This window comes from Pelophylax lessonae (assembly GCF_965119305.1).
Source record: "Pelophylax lessonae genome assembly, chromosome: 2".
NCBI classification, from domain to species: Eukaryota; Metazoa; Chordata; class Amphibia; order Anura; family Ranidae; genus Pelophylax; species Pelophylax lessonae.
The window spans coordinates 395,218,638-395,243,148 of record NC_138769.1 but is presented as its reverse complement, the minus strand read 5'-3'; the positions used below and the strand labels follow the sequence as shown (position 1 = coordinate 395,243,148).

Here is a 24,511-nt window from a genome sequence, read left to right as displayed (position 1 = left end):
TGAGTGTGGGATTTTTTTATTTTTATTAAATTTGCAAAGATTTTAAACAAACTTCTTTCACGTTGTCATTATGGGGTATTGTTGGCAGAATTTTGCAGAAAATAATGAATTGAATACATTTTGAAATAAGGCTGTAACATAACAATGTGGAAAAAGTGAAGCGCTGTAAATACCTTCCGGATGCACTGTATGTGTGATATTCAAATGTTCCTAAAAGGTAGAACATAGTTATCGGCAGTAAGAAAAAACAAAAAAGAGTGAAGGAGGCCGGACCCTTATGCCTCGTACACACGGTCAGATAATCGTACGAAAAAACTCGCTTTCGACCTGGTTGCACGATAATCTGATCGTTGGTACACAGCTTTCGACAGCCGATCACAACAGTTCGTCCAACAAAATCCGAAGGGACAAACAGGAAAACTTCTGTCGTACGATAGCCCCGCGAACGACAATCGTGTAATTAGTACACTATGCGTCTGCTTAAAATCGTTCGACAAACACCGCGCATGATCGGAAATAGCGAAATAACTATAAGCCAGGTTATTATATGTGACATCACTTTCCAAGACGTGGCTACGCATTCTGGTTGCTTTCACACAATCATATGGTTAGTACACATGGTTGCATTTGACATTTTGTAGCATGCTACTTTACTCGAACGATATGTCGTACGATTATCTGACCGTGTGTACGAGGCATTAGGGGCCATGGGGAAGGCATCTGATCTAAACAGACTTGTATAAAGTACTCGAAATTTCTACTTGAGTAAAAGTACTCGATCAAAAAGTGACTTAAGTGGAAGTGAAGAGATAAGTTTTTTGGATCCTACATTGGAAGATTATAGTCGTTTCTGCCACCATCCCGACGAAATTGTTTGTGGTTGTTGGTGCCCCAGGTCAAGTATGGGATTTTATGGGCAGGAGTATGCGACAATAAGCAGAAATAGTATAATACACAAAATTTATTGCATTGTAGCAATATATATACAACAATTAAATAGTGACTTTAATGGGTAAAGTCCCATTGTGCAGTGAAGAGGAGAAAATAGAGTGTGTTTGGCATGTGGTAATAAGTGACTTAGAAATGGTTTAGTAAGTGGTCTTGCTCTGCTGTTCATCATGTCAAAAGGACTGGGATGAGTGCAGAGAAGGTGCCAGATCGGTGATCCGACATGTTTCGGCCAACTTAGGCCTTTATCAAGGATATTTCACCGATTCTACAGATAATCAAAAAAAGAGGGGTATCAGGTAGGGCAATATTGTACTGAAAACATACATAATTTAAACATCTGTAGGTTAACATACAATTGTATTGTCCACTTCCTAAGACCATGCCTTCCCAAGTTTTGTCCAGGTGCTGCAGGAACAAATATGCTGCATGAGTACATTGAAAGAGTATAAAATGTATTTAAAAGGCTTCAAAAAATGGTGGTATTTACTTGCTGAATCGAAGGACCCGATCCCAGATCCCAAAACTGTTAGACGATCTCAATCAATGTGGATTCTGCCACTCAAAGCCACATTGGATCTGGGATCGGGTCCTTCGATTCAGCAAGTAAATACCACCATTTTTTGAAGCCTTTTAAATACATTTTATACTCTTTCAATGTACTCATGCAGCATATTTGTTCCTGCAGCACCTGGACAAAACTTGGGAAGGCATGGTCTTAGGAAGTGGACAATACAATTGTATGTTAACCTACAGATGTTTAAATTATGTATGTTTTCAGTACAATATTGCCCTACCTGATACCCCTCTTTTTTTGATTATCTGTAGAATCGGTGAAATATCCTTGATAAAGGCCTAAGTTGGCCGAAACATGTCGGATCACCGATCTGGCACCTTCTCTGCACTCATCCCAGTCCTTTTGACATGATGAACAGCAGAGCAAGACCACTTACTAAACCATTTCTAAGTCACTTATTACCACATGCCAAACACACTCTATTTTCTCCTCTTCACTGCACAATGGGACTTTACCCATTAAAGTCACTATTTAATTGTTGTATATATATTGCTACAATGCAATAAATTTTGTGTATTATACTATTTCTGCTTATTGTCGCATACTCCTGCCCATAAAATCCCATACTTGACCTGGGGCACCAACAACCACAAACTTAAGTGGAAGTGCTCGCAGAAAAAGTTACTTAAGTGGAAGTACTAAAGTATTCAACATTTTTTTTACTTAAGTATTGCAAGTAGTTTTTTTCAAAAAAATTGCTACTTAAGTACTAAAAGTAAAAAGTACCAGTAGTTTTGAAAAAAAAAATTCTACTCAAGTACTGAAAGTAAAAGTACAAGTACTGTGTTATGTAGTTATTAAAGAAAGAAGTCAAAAGTTTGAACATCATATTGTTTTTTATTATTTCAAATGATTTATTCAAATGATTAACCTAAAGGACAATCACAATTCCTTAGGCTGTAACTTTTTGTAAACAAAAAACAAATCAAGTATGTCCCTCCCTTCCCCTTTTAAAGCATCCCTCCTTCTCTTCCCTGCATGTTTTTTTTTTTTTTTTTTCTCCACAGCTTATTGGTGCGCAAAATCATATATAAACCAATGTGATATACAACAATATATTCCAATAATGAAATAAAGGAAGAGTGTATGAAATCTAAGTCAATAAAAAGTTAAAAATATTGTGAATCTTCAAATATATATATGTGACAAAACAAGATGAATATAATTTCATATCTGCTGTTAATGGGAAAGAACCTCCCAACCAGGGCCGGCCTTAGGTGTTCAAGCGCCCTGTGCGAGCTGATCCTGTGGCGCCCCCACCAGCGCCCTGCACATTTTTTTCTTGCACTTTTTTTGCACTTCATTTGACTTTTTTCTTTTTTATGATCACTACAAACTTAGCCCCCCTTTCATTAGAGACCCCCCTTACATCAGAGACCCCCCAACGGAGCCCCCTTACAACAGAAACCCCCCACAGAGGCCCCACTTACATCAGAGACCCCCCACACAGAGCACCCTTACAGCAGAGACCCCCAGCCCCCACAAAGAGCCCCCTTTACATCAGAGACCCCCACACAGAGCCCCCTTGCATCAGAGACCCCCATACAGAGCCCCCTTTACATAAGAGACCCCCCTCCCCCCACACAGAGCTCCACTTACATCAGAGACCCCCACAGAGCCCCCTTACATCAGAGCCCCTCACACAGAGCCCCCCTTACATCCAGAGCCCCCCTTACATCAGAGCCCCTCCACACAGAGCTCCCCTTACATCAGAGCCCTCCCACACAGTCTCCCTTACAACAGAGACCCCCCACACAGAGCCCCCTTACATCAAAGACCCCCCACACAGAGCCACCCTTACATCAGAGACCCCCCACACAGAGCCACCCTTACATCAGAGACCCCCCACACAAAGCCCCCCTTACATCCAGAGCCCCCTTACATCAGAGACCATCCCCACAGAGCCCCCCTTACATCAGAGCCCATCCCCACAGAGCCCCCCTTACATCAGAGCCCCTCCACACAGAGCTCCCCCTACATCAGAGCCCTCCCACACAGAGCCCCCCCTTACATCAGAGACCCCCCACACAGAGCCCCCCTTACATCAGAGACCCCCCACACAGAGCCCCCTTACATCAGAGACCGCCCACACAAAGCCCCCCCTTACATCAGAGACCCCCCATGTTTCCCTTAACCAAGATGGCCGCCAGTGCCTCGATCGCACTGCGCATGCGCACGTGCCTCTACTGCGCGGCCGCCGGAATCCCCGCCTCCCAGCGCTGAGACGTCAGCGAATGGAGACAAGGCGGGGAGGAGCAGAGTGGCCGAAGGCCGCCACACGTCAGAGCGCCGAGAGGTGCATGTGGGAGCACTCCACGCCGGCCCAGCGGAAGCCTGGAGCGGAACAACGCTACCCAAATGGCCAGAGACCAGGTACCCATGAAAAAGGGGAGTATCTTTACCTTTGCCTTCCTATAGAAAAGGGGAGGGGAGGGGGGGAAGGCAGAATAGGGAGGATAATTGAAAGAGTAGGAGAGAGCAGTAAGGAGGGAAACCAAACAAAAAAGAAAAAGGGAAAGGCAGAGAAAAGTAACGAGTAACGATGCAGCACAAAAAAAAAGTATCGGAGTAGAAATATCGAAATCATCGAAAAAATTTAGTGAAGTAGAAGTAGGAGAAAAAAATTCTACTCTAGGAAAGTACAGATACCGCATTTCGGTACTTAAGTACAGTACTTAAGTAGTTCTACTTCGTTACTATACATCTCTGGATCTAAAGCATGCTCTCGGTCATTGAACCAAAGGGAATGTCCGCCGACTGAGGTATACAGAAATATATATGATGAATACCACATCCCAGTACATATAGGAGGGTGTTGAAGGAACAGGGAGTAAAAAGAGAAAGTTTAAAAGGTTAAAGAGGAAGAAGAAAAGGTAAAAAAAAAAAAGCGTGGTCTCCAAGAACAATGCACCTGAAAGTCATAATGTCAGTAACCTATGGTAAAAGCGAGAAGGATGAGCATAGGATATCCAGGGCTGCCAAATGTGCAGAAATTAGTCATGCGAATCAGACAGTATAGATGTTAATTTCTCATTGATCATAAGTAATATTGTTCATGCAATGTTTAACTGCGAGCTGCGAGGAACTTTCCAGGCCCTCACTATAGTGAGCTTCGTTCCAAGAAAAAGGTGCGTTTACAGTTTTAATTCAGCCCTTGATATAACTCGATAGGTTTAAAAAGGAGGGCTTCACGTGGGGTTCTTCTTGTCATAATGCGATCATTTTCACAATAGTGCATAAACCCAGATCCAAAGTCTAGTTGCCATAGGGCAGCACCACTAGCTATGAGCCATTGTCCCTGGCTTGGTGCCCCAGCGGAAGCAAGTCGACGCATAGTGGGGAATTATGCGAGCCAGCCAAACTGGAGTATAGTACCAGCGGCATATGACCTAAGCATTTTCTAAAGTGGTGACATTTCTAGAACACTTTTGAAGAAGCTTGAAGCATTATCTGCCAATTCGCACTCCCCAACGTTGCTGGAAGGAGCACAGTGACTGTTTCCTAGAGGAGACAATTGATGAATATATCAAAAAGATTTTGCCTGTGGAATGTGGGCGCGCCCTGCGTATGAAAACGGAAGATGTCTGGATGGCCCCACTCCGATGCAATTCACATTTATTGGGATGGATAAAATCCATACAGCATGGCAGAGGTACAGGAACAAAAACAGCTGCCGCATTTAGCACTTGTGTCAGTGCTTAATCATAGCTGCAGTGTACATGGCCAAACTCAAGAGGTGTGTGTGTGTGTGTATATATATGTGTGTGTATATATGTGTGTGTGTGTGTGTGTGTGTGTGTGTGTGTATATAATATATATATATATATATATATATATTTATATAAGGTTGAACTTTTCAACCTTTTGCCACATTTCAGGCTTCAAACCTAAAGATATAAAACTGTAATTTTTTGGGAAGAATCAACAAGTGGGACACAATCATGAAGTGGAACGAAATTTATTGGATATTTCAAACTTTAACACCTAAACTGAAAAATTGGGCGTGCAAAATTATTCAGCCCCCTTAAGTTAATACTTTGTAGCGCCACCTTTTGCTGCGATTACAGGTGAAGTCGCTTGGGTATGTCTCTATCAGTTTTGCACATCGAGAGACTGAAATTTTTGCCCATTCCTCCTTGCAAAACAGCTCAAGCCCAGTGAGGTTGTATGAAGAGCGTTTGAACAGCAGTTTTCAGTTCTTTCCACAGATTCTCGATTGGATTCAGGTCTGGACTTTGACTTGGCCATTCTAACACCTGGATATGTTTATTTGTGAACCATTCCATTGTAGATTTTGCTTTGTTTTGGATTATTGTCTTGTTGGAAGACAAATCTCCCTCCCAGTCTCAGGTCTTTTGCAGACTCCATCAGGTTTTCTTCCAGAATGGTCCTGTATTTGGCTCCATCCATCTTCCCATCAATTTTAACCATCTTCCCTGTCCCTGTTGAAGTAAAGCAGGCCCAAACCATGATGCTGCCACCACCATGTTTGACAGTGGGGATGGTGTGTTCAGGGTAATGAGCTGTGTTGCTTTTACGCCAAACATAACGTTTTGCATTGTTGCCAAAATGTTAGATGTTGGTTTCATCTGACCAGAGCACCTTCTTCCACATGTTTGGTGTGTCTCCTAGGTGGCTTGTGGCAAACTTTAAACAACACTTTTTATGGATATCTTTAAGAAATGGCTTTCTTCTTGCCACTGTTCCATAAAGGCCAGATTTGTGCAGTATATGACTGATTGTTGTCCTATGGACAGAGTCTCCCACCTCAGCTGTAGATCTATGCAGTTCATCCAGAGTGATCATGGGCCTCTTTGCTGCATCTCTGATCAGTCTTCTCCTTGTATGAGCTGAAAGTTTAGAGGGACGGCCAGGTCTTCGTAGATTTGCAGTGGTCTGATACTCCTTCCATTTCAATATTATCGCTTGCACAGTGCTCCTTGGGATGTTTAAAGCTTGGGAAATCTTTTTGTATCCAAATCCGGCTTTAAAACTTCTCCACAACAGTATCTTGGACCTGCCTGGTGTGTTCCTTTTGTTCATGATGCTCTCTGCGCTTTAAACGGACCTCTGAGACTATCGCAGTGCAGGTGCATTTATACGGAGACTTGATTACACACGGGTGGATTCTATTTATCATCATTAGTCATTTAGGTCAACATTGGATCATTCAGAGATCCTCACTGAACTTCTGGAGAGAGTTTACTGCACTGAAAGTAAAGGGGCTGAATAATTTTGCATGCCCAATTTTTCAGTTTTTTATTTAACAAATTTTGAAATATCCAATAAATTTCATTCCACTTCATGATTGTGTCCCACTTGTTAATTGTTAATTCTTCACAAAAAATTACAATTTTATATTTTTATGTTTTGAAGCCTGAAATGTGGCAAAAGGTCGCAACGTTCAAGGGGGCCGAATACTTTCGCAAGGCACTGTGTGTGTGTGTGTGTGTGTGTGTGTGTGTGTGTGTGTGTATATGTATGTATGTATGTATGTAATATATATATATATATATATATATATATATATATTATGTATATATATATATATATATATATATTATGTATGTGTGTAAAAGACCAAATGGTATGCACAATCATCCTGAGTCCGATCAAGTGCACTCCAGATGAACAAAAATCCGGGCTGCCAAAGCAATCCGGGATGATCAAGATAAACCCCTAATGTAGGGTCAGTGACACGCCTCAAGTCATTTTGCTATTTGGATTGTGGCCCCATTTATATTAATTCACATGGACATATTATTCTAAAATCATGGCAATGCATATGACAAAAAATCTCAACGCATGAGAAACAAACCAAAAGATTCTTGTAAACCCATACAAAAAACAATATATATATATATATATATAATATGCAAATGCATAATGTGTGTGTATGTATGTATGTATGTATGTATATACTGTGTGTGTGTGTGTATATATATATATATATATATATATATATATATATATATATATATATAATGTGTTTTAAATAAATGTTTAAAGGTAAAATGTGTGTCGCCAAGAATATCAATCAGCACATTAGAATTATCGCCATATATTATTTTCACATATTAAAAAGAAACTCCTCTCACTTGACAATACAATCCAGGTGAGATCGCTAGACCATAAAGACCAAGCAAATACGCAAATGTGTACAGAAGGGTCCATTCCTGACTCCAAAATTGGAGCCAGATATACTATACTAAAGTGCTGAGATATTCGCGGAATGCACATATATAGAACTATTACAGCAAAGGAAACGTGCACTGTGTAAGTGCACCAAGGACAGAATCATGCTCAGGCTAAAAAACCTTGCATGTTTAAAGCAAAAAAAATGGAACAAATCGATGGATGGATCGATCGATGGATGTACGAGATAGAAAAAGGGGAAAAAAGTAAAGGAATGGGTGGATGAGATGGAACAAACTAAGAGAGAGGTGCTGATGGATCTGGTTACCTATTCATATTAATGGGAAACCTCCCACTCAAAGTTCACGCCCGCTGGCCTTCTGGTTTTTAAACTGAAAATCCAAAACACCCCTCTCGCACAATAGCCTGAACCGGTCACCTCCCCTGGTTGATGTCTGGATTTTCTCAATGCCTTGTATTACCAAGCTGGATACATCTTTATTGTGATGTTCAAACCAGTTCTGTCATACAGGTGATCGTGCAATATGTCCCTTAATTTACATGTGGTCTTGCCCACATATTGTATATGGCACAATTCACATGTAACGACCTAGAGCAAAAATCTAGTGTTACAATTAATAAAGGAAGAAATTTTGAACTCCTTGCCAGTCATGGCTGATCCAACAAAACCCCCCTTTCTAATGTGGGAACAATATGAGCATCCACTCAAACCTCGTCTGAAGATATCCTTGAACTGCAACCAATGATTGCGGGACTTGTTGCCAGTGAATAAACTGGGGCGAGAACCCCACCAAGGGTAGGGGCTCTATGAGAAACCGTCTTTATGTCCTAGACAAAATCTGAGCATAACCCGGGTCATTGTACAGTACAGGAAGCTATCTAAGAACGATGTCTTGTTTTTGTCAAATTGGGCACTGAAGGGTGTAGAGAAGACCGGAACATGAATTCATCCACTTTTTTTTTTTTTTCTTTTCTGAATATAGACCTCAGTTTTATCCTTGTTGGGGTCAGTAAGGAGTGTACAACGAGAAGCCATTTTCCATCCACCAATTGGCCTGGGTTTCTGGTGTTTGGACAAAATGTCGAACCTGGCAGAAAGTCAAACCCACATCACTTCCTATGATGTGGCATCTGCTGTTCTGCAAATCTGCACACACTGACGTCGGTGCACTCAGAAATTTGCATGTCAAATTAATCGACCGAAGATACAGCGTATGCGCGCCTAAATACAATAGCTACTGCGAAATTGACTTTGTATACAAGTCAATGGGAGCTCCTGCTCGGAGCCATTTAACTTTGGCATTTATGGGAAATCTTGGTCAGCTTGACATGGCACTGCTCCCGAACCAGAAGTGACAGGGACACCAAGTGTCGGCTGATTTTTACCACCCTTGGCCGATCAGGAAGCTGCGCAAGTGTTCAAGTGCGTCCTGTGACCTGAGTATCGGTTGTAGAAACAAACGGGTCATTTTGTTGGAAACAAATGAAATATTCAAATGAGCCCTCCCTGAGCTTTTTCTGGTGCATCGTCCGGGAGCTAAGCCAGTTCAAAGTGGACTTTCCCAGTTACCAGAGCCTTCTGGTAGAGCCAGGGATCCCAAACTTGGTGTGGAGGTACCCTTAGCAGTCTTCTCTGGCCCCCTTAAGTTTGGTATTTTTGTCACCGACTTAGGTGGCACCTTTCCTCGTTAGTCTATGGTAGACCCCGGTCAGTACTGGTTTTTGGACCATAGCTCCCGAACAAAAGGTACCAGCTCCCTGATTAAGGGTCCTGGCAGGGGGTGGTCCCCTTCCCATTACTCCCGAACCATAGGTGACAAAAATACCAAACTTAAGGGGGCTAGAGAGGACCTTTTTAACGGTACCTACACAAGTTTGGGAGGGTCTGCCCCTACCGGAAGGTTCCGGTAACTGGCTCCCAGACATTTATTTGCATTAAAATGAATTTTTGTTTCTACAACTGATAGTCAGGTCACGGGACACTCCCAAACATTTGCAAAACTTCCTGGCTGGCCAAGGGTGGTAAAAATGAGCGGACACTTGGAGCCTGCAGGGATCTTCCCAAAAGACTGAAGCCCCAAGTTTTCATTGCTGGGCACCCATGGTTCCCCCCGTTCCGGGGCTCCATGTCACCAGACAGTGACCGGGAAGACACCAGCATTTAACCATGGAGTCTAATGGCAAAATTGGTTGGTTTGGCAAGTCCCTGAAAATTTGAGGTGGCTGGCACCTTTTGGTTGTGGTCCAAAAAAAAAAAAAAATACTGACCAGGGTCCCATAGAGTTTATTGGGGAAAAGTGCCACTAAAGTCGGCCAACTTTGGAGCACCGGTACAGTTGAGCCATAAGTGGCAACTGTCCCAAATTTCTACTAGTGCTGCTGGGTTCCCTTCAGCGTGCTTCCCAAGTTTGGGGCCTCTAACTTTTGGTTCGGGAGCAGTGCCATGTCAAGCTGACTAAGATTTCACATAGGCACCAATGTTAAATGACTCAGAGTGGGAGCTCCCATAACTTGTGTGTGTGTGTGTGTATATATATATATATATAAATATCCATTTCACAGTATCAAGTGTATTTACGTGTGCATGCGCTGTATCATTGGTCGAGGAATTTGACATGCAAATTCCTGAGTGCAGATGTCAGCACAGAAGACTTTCTGCAAGGTTCTTCTTTTTGTCCAAACACTGGCTTGTAGTTTGCAGTGAACATCCATGGTGCTGTGGGAGTATTCCTGTCAGAATGTACAATGTACTAGCACACACATACACTGACAGGTCTGCAGGAGACCTGCATGGCACCAGCAATCTGCTGATTGCTGGTGCAATGCTTTGCAGGCTCCTGCAGCAAAAAAATTATTCATAAATGTGCATTATTCTTTTTTGTTAAAAGGTGAACTTATTCTTTACGGAGGTGAGCGTCTATTTGCACATACGGTAGGTTGTATGTATGGAAGGTGATACTTGGGAACATATTAATTTAAAGCCCTAATTAATGGACACATTGTATTTATTATTATGCTGCACCATTTTGTTTGGCTTATGTAAGGGTTTTTTCTGTCTTTTTCCACCTGGGAATATTTTCTTTCACTTACTGTCCCAGAGATACAGCCAGAAGTGAAACGAAAAACTCCCGATAGCAAGGGGAATCCCTACACATGGCAGTTGTTTCTGGAACAGGTGTCCCTACTGAGAGCTTTCCCTTTTGCAGTGACAACTCTAAGGCTGGGTTCACACTTATGCGAAATCCGCATCCAATTTGCATGACAGGAGAATGTGACAGGCTCTCAATGGAGCCAGTTCACACACCCCCGGGGCAGCCGTGGTCCGCACTGTAAGAAAAAGTCCTGCACGTCTTTGGCTCCGTTTCAAGTCCAAATGAAATGTTTCGTCCCTGAAACAGAACAGTCAGCTGAACTCGCATGACTTCAAACCGCCATTTCAGTCTCAGGGGTGATTTGACAGACATTTGTGCGGGTTCCTGCACAGATGTCTATTGAAATCGCCCCCCGAAGTTGGCAAAAGTAATGCAGAAACTACTTTTGGGGATCGGTGCGGTGCCAGAAAGTCGACGTCGCACCGATTCAGGCAGTGCCATTGCCGGCAATAGGCTCTGATTTGGTATGAGATTTAACATTTCAAATTGGCCCAATGTGAACGTGGTCTTAATATTGGATTTCTTCTCACTTTTCCTCCCAGTGCTAACTCACTAATGTATACTTAATTACAGCAGAACTAGAGACTTTCAGGGTGGCTCCCTAGGACATGAATTTCCGAATTACCTGCTTCAATTCCGAACACTTTTGCAGCTTTCCTGCCCAGGCCAATTTTCAGCTTTCATCGCTGTCACACTTTGACAATTGCATGGTCATGGAACACTGTGCTCATCATTTTTTTTGTCACCGAAATAGAGATTTCTTTTGGTGGTATTTAATTAGCACTGGGTTTTTATATATTTTACTAATCTAAGCGAAAGAAGACTGAACATTTTAAAAAAGAATCCCCCTGTTATAAAATTTTGCAAATAAATCTTGCTTCATAAATTTAGGCGAAAATGTATTCTGCTACATTTCTTTGTTGAAAATAACCCAACTCTGTGTATATTTAGCCCTTGGAAGTTGGAGTCCACAAACTATGGCAAATATCTGAAAATCGAGCATTCTTTTTTTTTGGGGACCGAAAACTCTAGGACACAGTACAAATACCCCCAAATTACCCTTTTTGGAAAGTAGACAATCCAAGGCATTTAGAGGCATGGAACCTAGTCCTAAACATGGTCCTTTCTTGGCTTACAAGCCACGCTTTTGTCCGTCTGTATCGCAGGAAAAGGGTTTGAGATCCACCCGTAACTTTGTGGGAGTCTCCAAGAGACCCTGGAATGATAAGTCAAAATCGGGCACTTCTGGTTCCGCAGACAAGCCTTCCCCAGCCTGAAGGGGGGCGCCCTCACCTGCATCTGGGGTGGGGGAGATGTCTTCGCCTTTTTCTGGATCTGTGGACCTTGCTCATTCAGGGCAGATGGGTCCACGAGTTGGTTCGGTTACAAGATCGAGTTTCGGTCCTTGCCTCCGGCATGATTCTTTCCTTCCAACTTGTGCCCGTCTCACGATCAGCTACAGGGCCTCTACGGGGCAGTGCAGGACCTGTTAGCACAAGGAGTCATTGTGCTGGTTCCAGAGTTGGAAGGTTTTAAGATTTTTATTCATATCTGTTTACAGATCCCAGGAAGGAAGGCAAGGTTTGTCCAATATTGAACTTCTAGGCTCTGAACCACTTTGTGCGGGTTCAGAAATTTAGTCCATCCGCACGGTAGTAGCTTTCTTCATCAAGGGGATCTTCTGGCTTCGATCGATCTCAAGGACGATTGCCTTCATATTCCAAGGCATCAGCTTTTTCTTCGTTTTACTGTGGGCGAGGAGCACGATCAATTCAAAAGCCTCAGCTCCTCGGGTGTTCACAAAGGTTTTGGCCCCAGTTCTGGCCTTGCTACAGCAGAAAGGGATCGCGGTACTGGGTTACCTGGACGATCTGTTGCTGCGTGCAGAGTCTTCCTCGGCTCTAGAAGCCGACTTGGACATTACTATGCGAACTCCACTAAATTTTCAGAAATCGGCGTGGACTCCATCCACCAAGCTGGACCACTTAGGTCTTGACGCTGGACTCGGTGTCTGCCCGGGTGTTTCCCTTCTCAGGTGAATTTCTGAATCTACAGCATGCGGTTCGGCTCCTGTTGTCCAACCGTTGGCCGTTGCTCAGGACTTGCATGTAAGTGCTGGGCCTGATGGTTTCCTCCATGGTTTCGAGGTGGTTCTGTTTGCTCAGTTCCATACCAGACCTCTGCAAAGGCAGATTCTGTCCAAATTGAACAAGGATCCGCTGTCAGTGGACAATCTGATCCTGTTGAGTCGGGGTTTGAGGGAATCCCTGTTATGGTGGCTCCGCTCCCCGGCGCTTCGTCTGGGAAAATCTTTCTTCCCCTGTATTGGACTGTAATCCCCACGGATACCCGGGTGGGGAGGGGGGGGGGGTGTCTTGGGAGTGTACTCGGCCCAAGGTGTTTGGACTCGAGGAGTCCAGTCTGCCGATCAACATCCTGGAGAATCAGACGATCGGGCTTGGTCTGTCTCGATAGACCGTCTGCAGGGATGCCCTGTGAGGATACAATTGAACAATGCTATGGCTGTGGCATATGTCAATCATCAAGGGGGCACAAGGAGTGCCCTGGCAGCCTGGGAAGTTGCCGGTATCTTGAGGTGGGCAGAACTTTGTTCCGGCCCTCTCTGCTGTGCACAGTCCGGTGGTAGAGAATTGGCAAGCAGACTATCTCACTTCCCAGACGTTGGATCTTGGAGAATGGCCTCTTCACCCGGAGGTGTTTCAGCAACTATGCCTTCGGTGGGGGGTCCCCCGATGTGGACCTGTTGGACACTTATCTCAACGGGAAGGTACAGGGGTTCGTGTCAAGGTCTCTGGATCCTCTGGCCAATGCTGGAGATGCCCTGGTGGCCCCTTTGGGTCAATATTGTCTGATTTACGTCTTTCCTCCAATACAACTTCTGTCGAGACTGCTATGCAGAATCGAGGTAGAAGGAATTCTAGTCATTCTGGTGGCACTAGACTGGCCTCACAGGCCCTGTAAGGCTGGTAGCAGATGTCTCTTGGAAACTTCCTCTTAGGAAAGATCTTCAGTCTCTGGGACCAATCTTCCATCCTTTAGTCCGTGGCTTCAACGGCTTGGCTGTTGAAAGCCAGGTGCTGAAGGACGGGGCTGTCTTGAGTCGGTGATTCCTACACTGTTAAAAGCTAGGAAATCTACTTCCTGGAAGGTTTATCATAGAGTTTGAAAGGCATACATTACTTGGTGTGAGTCTCGGGGGGGGGGGGGGATTTCTCCCCATTCATTTTCTGTGTCTTGCCTGTTGGAGTTTCTACAACTGGGTGTAAATCAAGATTTGGCTCTGGGCGCCATCAAGAGCCAGATTTTCACTTTTGGCTATATTTTTTCCAGAGGCCGTTGGTGGCAAAGTCCTTGGTTCACACTTTTGTGCAGGGAATTCACCATCTGGCTCCTCCGGTGCGATCCCTGGTGCCTCCCGTGGGATCTCAGCTTGGTACTGTTGGTGCTTCAAAAGCCTCCCTTTGAAAATATTCGAGAACTTCCTCTGCTCCCTCTGTCGCAGAAGGTGTCCATTTTAGTTGCTATTACTTCCACACGTAGGGTGTCGGAGTTGGCTGCGTTGTCCTGCCGGTCGCCTTTCCTGGTAAATCATAGGAAGGAACGCCTGACAGGGTCGCAACACCACTTTGTCCCTAAGGTTGTCTCGGGGGATTTAATTTAAATGAAGATATTGTGTTTTCAGTCCTTATGTCCTAAACCAAAACATCCTAAGGAAATTGCTTTGCATTCCTTGGATGTGGTCAGGGAGATTTGGGTGTACCTGGCTGTGACTGAGCCAATTCAAATTCTATTAAGGGTCAGGTTCCTTCTTTCCCTGTTAAGGCGCATTCTACAAGGGTGCTCAGTGCCTTTTGTCATCAGGCGTCAGTATTTTAGGTGTGCAAGGCTGCTACTTAGTTGTCTGTACACACATACACAAAATTTTATAAGGTGGATGTACTTGCATCTTCGGATGCGGCATTTGGCCGCAAAGTTTTGCAGGCTGCGGTTGTAGAGACTTCCGTTTTTTTTCTTACGGGTGTAATTTTTTTTCCTGGTGGTGAGCTCCAGTTGTTCCTGGTTGAGCTCCTGTTTTTACCTGGTTGGCTATGTTTACCCTTGTTGGGAATTCTTCATATTGCTGTGTTTTTCCCACCCTTCATTTTGACACTGCTTTGGGACCTCCCAATGGTCTAGAAGACATGGAGCAGTGTCCGTCAGTGAACGAAAGAAAACACTGTATTTTGTCTTACCATAAAATCCTTTTTTCTGAGGTTCACTGACTGACACAGCACCTGCCCCTCTGTTGGGTTGTTATGTAATGTTCTGAAACTGCTTGTAAAAACTGAAGTCCTAGAGCAGGAAGTGATGGTATACTCTCTGGGACTGCCTAAGGCAGGGGTGGCGAACACGCGGCTCTCGAGCCGCATGCGGCTCCCGGCCAAACTGAATGCGGCTCTTTGGTTATTATTATTTGGTATACTGTGGCTCTAGTAGTCTTTGCCAAGTTTGGATGCTGCGGGACCTCTGAGGAGAGATCTCCAAGCGCGTAGTCCCGCCCCCAGGCTGCGACATCACGTCTCCCATCACTGCACGGGCCAGAGAGCGTGGGGACCCGTGTGTCTCCCTCCCGCCTCAGCTGCCTGTCACGTGTCTGAGTGACTGACGAGAGCTCAGCTCAGCCGAGACAGCCGCCCGCTGACATCTTCCCCTGCGCATATCAACAGCAGCAGGTGAGGAGGGGGGGGGTCTCTGATGGGGGACATTTATGTGTGTGGGGGTCTCTGATAAGGACATTATTGTGCAGGGGTCTCTGATGGGGGACATTTATGTGTGTGGGGGTCTCTGATGGGGGACATTTATGTGTGTGGGGGTCTCTGATAAGGACATTATTGTGCAGGGGTCTCTGATGGGGGACATTTATGTGTGTGGGGGTCTCTGATGGGGGACATTTATGTGTGTGGGGGTCTCTGATGGGGGACATTTATGTGTGTTTGTCTGTTTTGGCAGGTCACTGCGTGGTGTGGCTCTCTGACTCTCACAGTTTAAAATATTGGCTCCTTTTGTCGAACTTGTTCGCCACCCCTGGCCTAAGGGGTGTAACAAAGGTTTCCGCCTAGTCCTACTCTTGGAGAGAGAGAAGCATAAGCCCAATGGTCTAAAAGACATGAAGCTGTGTTCGTCAGTGAACGAAAGAGAACAAGTGTTTTTGTTTTTTTTGGGGTTTTTTTTTTACGCTGATCGCTTACAGCAGTGGTAATCGCAGTAATAAGCAACCATTTTTTCTGAAGGAAATCCATTCATTCAGTGTATACTATTTTTTGATTGGCTACAGCTAATCAAAGTACAGATGAGCTGTGATTGGCCCTTCCTGTACCATGTGATGACAGTGACCAATCAGAGGTCAGCACAATAGTACACAATTGCTAGTGTGTACAATTGTATGTGATCTGTTATTGGTCACATCGATCTCATGGTAGCGGTCTGGTACACATCGTTCTTCCACTGTCTGGTGGGCCTAGCAGGTAGAAGGCTGGTTGGGAAGCAGGTAATAAAGGAGTTCACCTTTTTTAAATAAATGTAAAAAAATATCATAAATGCACATGTGTCTGGAGGAAAGAAACTGCGCGTGTGTGTGTGTGTAATATATGTATATGTCTGTGTGTGTGTGTATGTATATGTATATGTGTGTGTATATATATATATATATATATATATATATATATATATATATATATATATATATATATATATATATATATATTATATATATTTATAATTTTATCCCCAGGATCTTGAACAGCATTGTACCCAGGATCAGTGGATCACCGGTGCAATGTCAGTCTTCTGTACAGTGTTTCTACAGCTCTCTGCCCGTACCTCTGTGTTGGCTCTCCGTTTCAGAGCTGCCACTGATCTAACCTATAAATATTGCTGCTGTGAACACCTGCTATATGTTGCCACACTGACAACTCAAAGTATGCAATGGTTACGTGCAGTGCTACACCTAATAAAACAATATTTATATGTGAAACAGTATAAACACTGATGTGCAATGTGACTTTTCTTTAACAGTGAAGTACTGTTGAGTAAACTAAACCTGACTCCACTGTTTTGCTAAAATTGAATGTAGTTCTCCCATGTGTGGGAACCCATAGTTACCTCTTTCTAATCATAACAGCAAAGCCTGAACCCTCATCTGCATCCAGTTCCAGTAGTGGGTCAAATCTCTCTGCAGAAAAATGTGATCCAAAACACAAGGACTGCCTACTTCGTGAATTCCGCAAAGTGTGCGCCATGGTTGCAGAGCAGCCAAGTTATAATGCCAAGACCCAGATCATTCAGGATTTCCTAACAAAGGGAACCAGCGGAGGTACTTTGTGATACTTCACTTAAATGTATAATAGGATTGTTTAAAAATTTTACTGCAAGTCTTGTAGTATTTATATCAAATAATTTTCAAATATAATTTACAAATGTAGTAATGTAGTTAATTGTAGACCATAATTGTAAACTGGTAATTGTGAATGTAAATGTTCCACTTTTATATAGATGGTTTCCATGGAGATACATACTTGACCATAAAACTGCTGCTACCAGGTGTTATCAAAAGTGTGTACAACCTTAACGATAAACAAATTGTCAAGCTCTTCAGTCGTATATTTAACTGCAACCTCGAGGAAATGGTTAGAGACCTTGAGCAGGTAAGGCAAGAAAATGTGCTAAAGAAAATTACTGTTTTTCATGTTTTTTTTTTTAGCATAAACATTTTAAAGCTTTGATCATTTGTGCTTAAAGCAACAATGTATTTGTAACTAGGGAGATGTGTCAGAGACTGTTCGGATTTTCTTTGAAGAAAGTAAAACCTTTCCACCAGCTGCTAAGAGTCTATTGACCATTCAAGAAGTAGATGACCTGCTCAACCAACTTTCTAAAATGACCAAAGAAGAAGACCAGCAGAAAGTACTGGAGGACATCGCATCCAGGTAATATCGTGGAGTGTTGAGCTGACAAATTCAGTGCTTGTGTGGGACATCAAACATTTGTATTAACCAGTTCTGGGCCGGAAGGATTTGCCCCCTTAATGGCCGGGCCATTTTTTTTGCAATTCAGCACTGGGTTACTTTTAATGAACAATTGCGCGGACGTGCGGCGCTGTACCAAAAAAAAAAATAAGTCCCTTTTTATCCCACAAATATAGCTTTCTTTGCCCCCGTTCACACTAAGGCCGTAGGTCGCCTTCCATAGGGAAGCTGCGGACCCGTTCTAATAGGAGCGACACAAGTCGCTCCGACTTAGAAAAAGGGTCCGGAGCTTCTTTGGGGCGACCCGGAGGCAACCGCCATAGACTTCAATATTATGAAGTCCGTGGCGGCCGTTCCGAAGGTCGCGGCGCGCTACTCGCACCGCGACCTCGGAGGTCGCGGTGCGAAGTAGCGTCGCGTGTATGAACGGGGGCTTTTGGTGGTATTTTATCACCTGTGTGACTTTTTTTTATTTATTGTGCTTAAACGAGAGCGACAATTCTGGAGGAAAAAAACATATTTTTCACTTTCTGCTATAGAACATTCCCAAAAAAAATGTAAAAATCTATTTTTTTTCATCTTTTGAGGCCAATTTGTATTCTGCTACATATTTTTTGTAAAAAAAAAAATCGCAATAAGCGTATTTTGATTGGTATGCGCAAAAGTTATCACGTCTACAAACTAGGGGAAAGATTTTGTCATTTTTATTTTTTATTATTTATTGCAACAGCCTGCGATTTTTAGCAGGACTGCGACATTGTGGCGGACAGATCGGACCGCTAACTGACATTTTTGACACTTTTGGGGGGGACCAGTGACATTACTACAGTAATCAGTGCTAAAAATATGCACTGTTGCTGTAATAATGACACTGGCAGGGAAAGGGTTAACCTAAGGGTTAATTGTGAGCCTAGGAGTGTTTTCTGACTTGTGAAATCATCATAGAGACCTGTGATCCTATATAGAAGTATCACAGGCGCTCTGTGATGATTTCAAAGAGAACAGTCAGCTGTGTTTACAACAGCTGACCGGTGTTCTCAACGGGGAGCAATCAGGGTGCCCATCAGCAATTGTGGCCACCGGTCCCATGGATCGGCATCCCTGCTGCCTAGTGGAGGCGGGAGCGTGCTGGCGGCGGCGCACACTCGCCCCCAGGAGCACTCCCGCGGTTCGCCGTACAGGTACGGCAATTCAGGCAGTCGAGCCAGCCTACCGCAGTATATATGCAGGGGGCAGTCTGCAAGTGGTTAATATATCATATAATTTTATGCCAGTTTCTTGTGTGCGCTTAACAAGTGTATTTTTTGCCCTAGTTAGTGAGCATAGACTTAGGATTTAACAGTAAGCAAAGTCCATTGACTTTGACTTGTCCATTTGAACCTGTGCACAGTAAATAAATGAGCATGAACTTCAGCATCCCGTAAAACTTCTACTTTCAGATGGGTCAGACAGACGGTGGTTCAGGCCTATTCCATCAGGGGTCAGGTTCCTCCTTTCCCTGTCAAGGCGCACTCTACTAGGGCGCTTAGTGCCTCCTGGGCCTTCCGCCATCAAGCGTCAGTGACGCAGGTTTTGACTTGCCGTAAAATCCATTTCTCTGATGTTCATTGATGGACACAGCACCCACCCCTCTGTGGAGTTATAATTCTCCTGACACTGCTTGTAACAAAACTGAGTGACTATAGCAGGGAGATGGGAGTAGACCCCCCTGGGACTGCCCATGGGTGTAGCTAGAAGTTTTTTTTTTTTTTCTGCCTAGTGTCCTACTTCTGTAGGGGCAGTATAACACAATGGTCAAGAATGACGGGAGCTGTGTCCGTCAATGAACATCAGAGAAATGGGTTTTTCGGTAAGTTAAAAAATTCCCAATATTACCCCCTTTTTTTTTTTTTTTTTTTTGTGGGGGGAGGGGGAGAGGATACATTTCAGTCTAACTTTTGGCTGGAGGGTAGGTGGGAGAATTCACAGCACTTTCTGGCTCTACCTCTCAAGTTTCTCACATTGTTTACATTAAAATCACCTTCTTTTGAACCTTCTTAGATTAATTTCTGGATGGCCGTCTTTAATTTTGCAATAAAATAATAAATTCTAAACTTTAAAGAGAAACAAAGGCTGTAAAGAGTTTTACAATTTTTAGAAAAAAAAGTTTGCAAAATCTGTGTTAGGCAAATGAAAATATTGCTTTAAGTGGGAGTGCTGTGCTTTGCTTTTAGAAAAGCATTCAGAGCAAGTAACTAAATGGACGGATGTGTAATGAACACAAACGCAAAAAACATTCCAAAAGGTTTTACTTGTGACTTTTTTTTTTTTTTCTTGCAGATGTACTAGTAATGATCTGAAGTGCATCATTCGGCTAATCAAGCACGATTTGAAAATGAATGCAGGCGCTAAACACGTGTAAGTGATATTTATATGTGCTTATATATTTATATGTGCTTATATATGTATATGGTGTGTGTGCTACATAAACTTAGGGGTTTTTTTATACAATAAGTGTATTTTTACATATTTTTTTTAAAGTGGAATTCCAGTCAAAATGTAAAATTTGCCAATGATTAGTATGGTAAATTATACCTGATATTTTTCATTTTCAGGCTAGCTGATTGGCTCGGATTGGACTTACTAAGCTACACAATTAGCTGCTTCCTGATCTTAACCAACAACAATTTGCCTGCTGAGCTGAATTTGGCAGCTCAGGCACTTCCTGAAAAAGTTTTTGGCCTCTGTTTGAGAAATCCAGCCTAGTTTTAAGTAAACCCGCCCCTGTCCTGCCCAGCATAGACCCTATCCCTCCCAGCCTTCTGCAGACTATGCAGCAGCTCCTCTCTTCCAAGCATTATTTTGGCTTACACCAGCACACAACTGACACATACACAGACCTTCAATGTATACACCAGCATGTGAGACACATGGCACACGCAATGTATACACCAGCACATGACACACACACACACACACACACACACACTGCGATGTATACACCAGCACATGACACACACACAGACACTGCAATGTATACACCAGCACATGAGACACACGCACACACTGCAATGTATACCAGCACATGACACACACACACACACACTGCAATGTATACACCAGCACATGACACACACACACACACTGCAATGTATACCAGCACATGACACACACACACACACACACACACACACTGCAATGTATACACCAGCACATGACACACACACACACACACACACACACACTGCCATGTATACACCAGCACATGAGACACACACACACACACACACTGCAATGTATACCAGCACATGACACACACACACACACACTGCAATGTATACACCAGCACATGACACACACACACTGCAATGTATACACCAGCACATGACACACACACACACACACTGCAATGTATACACCACCACATGAGACATACTGTAATGTATACACCAACACATGACATACACACTGCAAGGAGGATTCCACTGCAATTATACTGCAGCCTTCGTGTTGCACATGACAAGCAGAATCATGTGGAGTTCTCTGCTTGTCATGCGTTACACTATGAAGCAAAATCGTGGGGTTTTCCACTTGTCATGCATTGCATTCACACTACACGGTGGAATCATGTGGCGTTAATGTATAGTGATCATTCTGAGCTGAGACCCCAGAGCACTTCCAGCTACACTGATCGTTCCCCCTGTGTTCAGCTCCCTTCTCCTGGGGTAGTCTTGATTCAAAGCCCTGCACAACTATGCTGTATATGTGCACTTGACCTCCCAGCCATCCTGTGTGAATGTTTTTTTTTTCTTCATTTTTTCATGAATGAAGATGCACAATGCATCCTTTTTGATGAGTGAGCACTGATCAGGGACCTATGATCAGCTCCTCCCATCCTGTATTTGCCCACTGGCTACACAGGAACAGTGTCACTTCCTGGACTTCAGTAACCACGCCCACTGGCTGCTCTCTTCTAAAGGTAGAAAAACTGGGATTTTTATTTTTTTTAATTTTGAGACATAAGGCTGAATTTTGCTTACTTTAATGACTGCAGGGGGGAATTTATTGGGCTTTCCTTCCACTTTAAAGTACAATGGCTCCTATATTTAAAAAAAAAAATGTTAGTGGGAAGTTCTGACTGTCTGTCTTTGCGATCATCATATGTTCAGAAATATTAAACCCCAGCTTTTAAATATACATGTTGCGCAGTAGATTTCAAAACTCTCCCACATTAGAACAATTGTGGTTTACCACCTTTATTTCTGGATCAGATTTGAACCTAAGCTTTTTGCTAACTTCTGTATTGTGTAAAGATATACACATTTGGTTAGTAGATTCAATAAAGCCATCCATGACGTTAGGGCAGGTGAAGGGAACATGGCTATTTTAGTGCAGGTACCCTTAGTGGGACCCAATGTCTTCCCCTGGCCCTTCTAACAAGCCCCATATTTATCTGTCCCTACTCCTGAGATGTCTGCTGTGTGGCCTGCTTGTTTCAACACAGCCTCTTCTTAAAAGTCCACCATGTAGGCCTACTCCTTCTGTGCATACACGGCAAGCTTTTCTTTCATTCCAGATGTCATTTTGATTTATAGTATTAGAACTGTACAGTACCAGGGGAGAATAAGTAGCAGTGAATACTCCTTCCTTTTAATCCGGAGTTGTGCATTTTTTTGCTGAATGGTAGCTGCTTAGGTTAACATAACTAATGGCAAAACATTTTTTTCATTGTTGTCTGTGCCCTGGTTAGGAAAATTCACCCTCTTTGTCTGCTTTCCATTATTAAAAGTGAAGTTAAAAAAAATCACAAATTTTGGGTTATCCCCAGCAAAGTAATAGAGGGCAATTCTTCCAATGGGGACACTAGTTCTGGTGACCTGGAGTCCCCAAAGAATTCCCTCAATTTGCAGGGATTTCCTCTCACTTTCTGTTTGGCTATGGGACAAGAAGTGAAGGGAAATCTCTGCAATGATTGTGAAACAAAAACAAAAAATCTAACAGGAGTTGTAACCCTCCCTTGCACAAAATATGGAAAATATGGATCTAATTCTGTAATTTCTCTTCTTTTTCTAGACTTGATGCTCTTGATCCTAATGCATATGATGCATTCAAAGCTTCTCGCAATTTGGGAGATGTGGTGGAACGTGTACTACAAAACCAGCAGGCACCAGGCATGAAACGCACACTAAGCGTAAAGGCTACGCTTATGACTCCTGTTCAGCCTATGTTGGTATGCAAGTACAAACCTGTACTCCATAAATGGGTGCCTGTATTTCCAATATTGACTTACAGTTGTATTAATTTAAAGTTGCATTGTTTGTTTGTATTCCAGCATGGTTTGCAAATTTACAGGCTTAACAAGGAATAACAGTATTTCTTTTTCGTTCATTGACGGACACAGCTCCTCATATTCATAACAATTGGGTTATACTGCCACCTACAGGAGTAGGACACTAGGCAGAAAATAATTCTGGCTACACCCATGGGCAGTCCCAGGGGGGATATACTCTCACTCTCTCTCTCTGTGTCTCTGTGTGTCTCTCTCTGTCTCTGTGTGTCTCTCTCTGTCTCTCTCTCTCTGTGTGTCTCTCTCTGTCTCTGCGTGTCTCTCTCTGTCTCTGCGTGTCTCTTCTATAGCCACTCAGTCTTTTTTCTGCCTAGTCAGGAGTAAGGACGTGTTGCCTTGCTGGGATCTTTGGTCCTAGCAAAAAGTTTTTAGATGGAACATTTTTTTTTTATTTTTCTTTCTGGATTTTTTCCAGTGAGATCTACAATTAACTGCCGGACTGGGCGACGGGCTGGATAATCTAGATCTAGTGGTCACCCCACCCCAGCTAGCGCACGCAGACCTCAGCTCCGCTCTAGGTTGGCCGCGACATAGCCCCAATGGACGGGGGCTGGCCTCCGAGTTAAACGCCTCGTGAGGTCACATACGACTGGGTCTCGGCCTGAGTCGCAGCGTTCCTCCTGCCTGACAGCCCCCCCATTTGGAAGTAGAGGGATTTTGTCTGAAGTGGTGCCCACCTGGTTCCTGGTATGATGAGTAGCTGTCCCCCCTCTCCCCTTGGAGGGTTTTGGAGTGGACATGGCCCCTCCTTGGGACGATCGGACCCCTGGGTTCCCCCCTTCCCGCAGGCAACCCCCCCTTGCCAATTCTCTCATCCTTCCCCCTCCACGCTGGGGCTGTTTTCAGTGGTCTTGCCACTTTCCTGGGATGGGAACAAGGCACTAACTGGCAATGGGGGGGGTGCGCGACCGGACGATTGATTGAGTGGAGGGGGGGTTTATACCTGGTGGGGGCTCCTGCCAGGGCCCCCTGTTCTGCCTGGATGGGTCTTTAAGGCCTGGTCTCCCTCCTGGGTCCCTGTAAGCCTCGTGCTGCAGCGCAGGGCCGCCGTTTTGTTTTCTGTGTGTTTCTATACACTACGTCCATGTCCAGTCAAGGCAAGTGTGACCTGGGACAGTTCAGAGGCTATCCATTATGGAATGTACTAGCCCTGACTGTCCCGGGGGTATTTTTATTAAAGAATCATGTCCGAGGCCGGAACTCTGCTTTAATGCCTTGCCCTAATAAAAGCACCTTCCACGCAGTAACCAAGCACTGGCTAGTCACAAATGACCATTTGTGACTAGCCAGTCTCTTCTTTTTGTTAAAAAGTTATAGATGTGCAATC

At 43.8% G+C, this 24,511-nt stretch overlaps 1 protein-coding gene across 1 annotated transcript in view; it reads left to right on the top strand.

The window, feature by feature from the left end:
- LIG3 (DNA ligase 3) overlaps positions 1-24,511 on the top strand; it is a 57,340-nt gene that overhangs the window by 13,950 nt on the left and 18,879 nt on the right. The window contains exons 4-8 of the mRNA XM_082246255.1: positions 17,015-17,206; positions 17,386-17,537; positions 17,653-17,819; positions 20,178-20,255; positions 22,911-23,067. Of these exons, the coding sequence (XP_082102381.1) occupies positions 17,015-17,206; positions 17,386-17,537; positions 17,653-17,819; positions 20,178-20,255; positions 22,911-23,067 (746 nt within the window). The remainder of the gene's footprint in view (positions 1-17,014; positions 17,207-17,385; positions 17,538-17,652; positions 17,820-20,177; positions 20,256-22,910; positions 23,068-24,511) is intronic.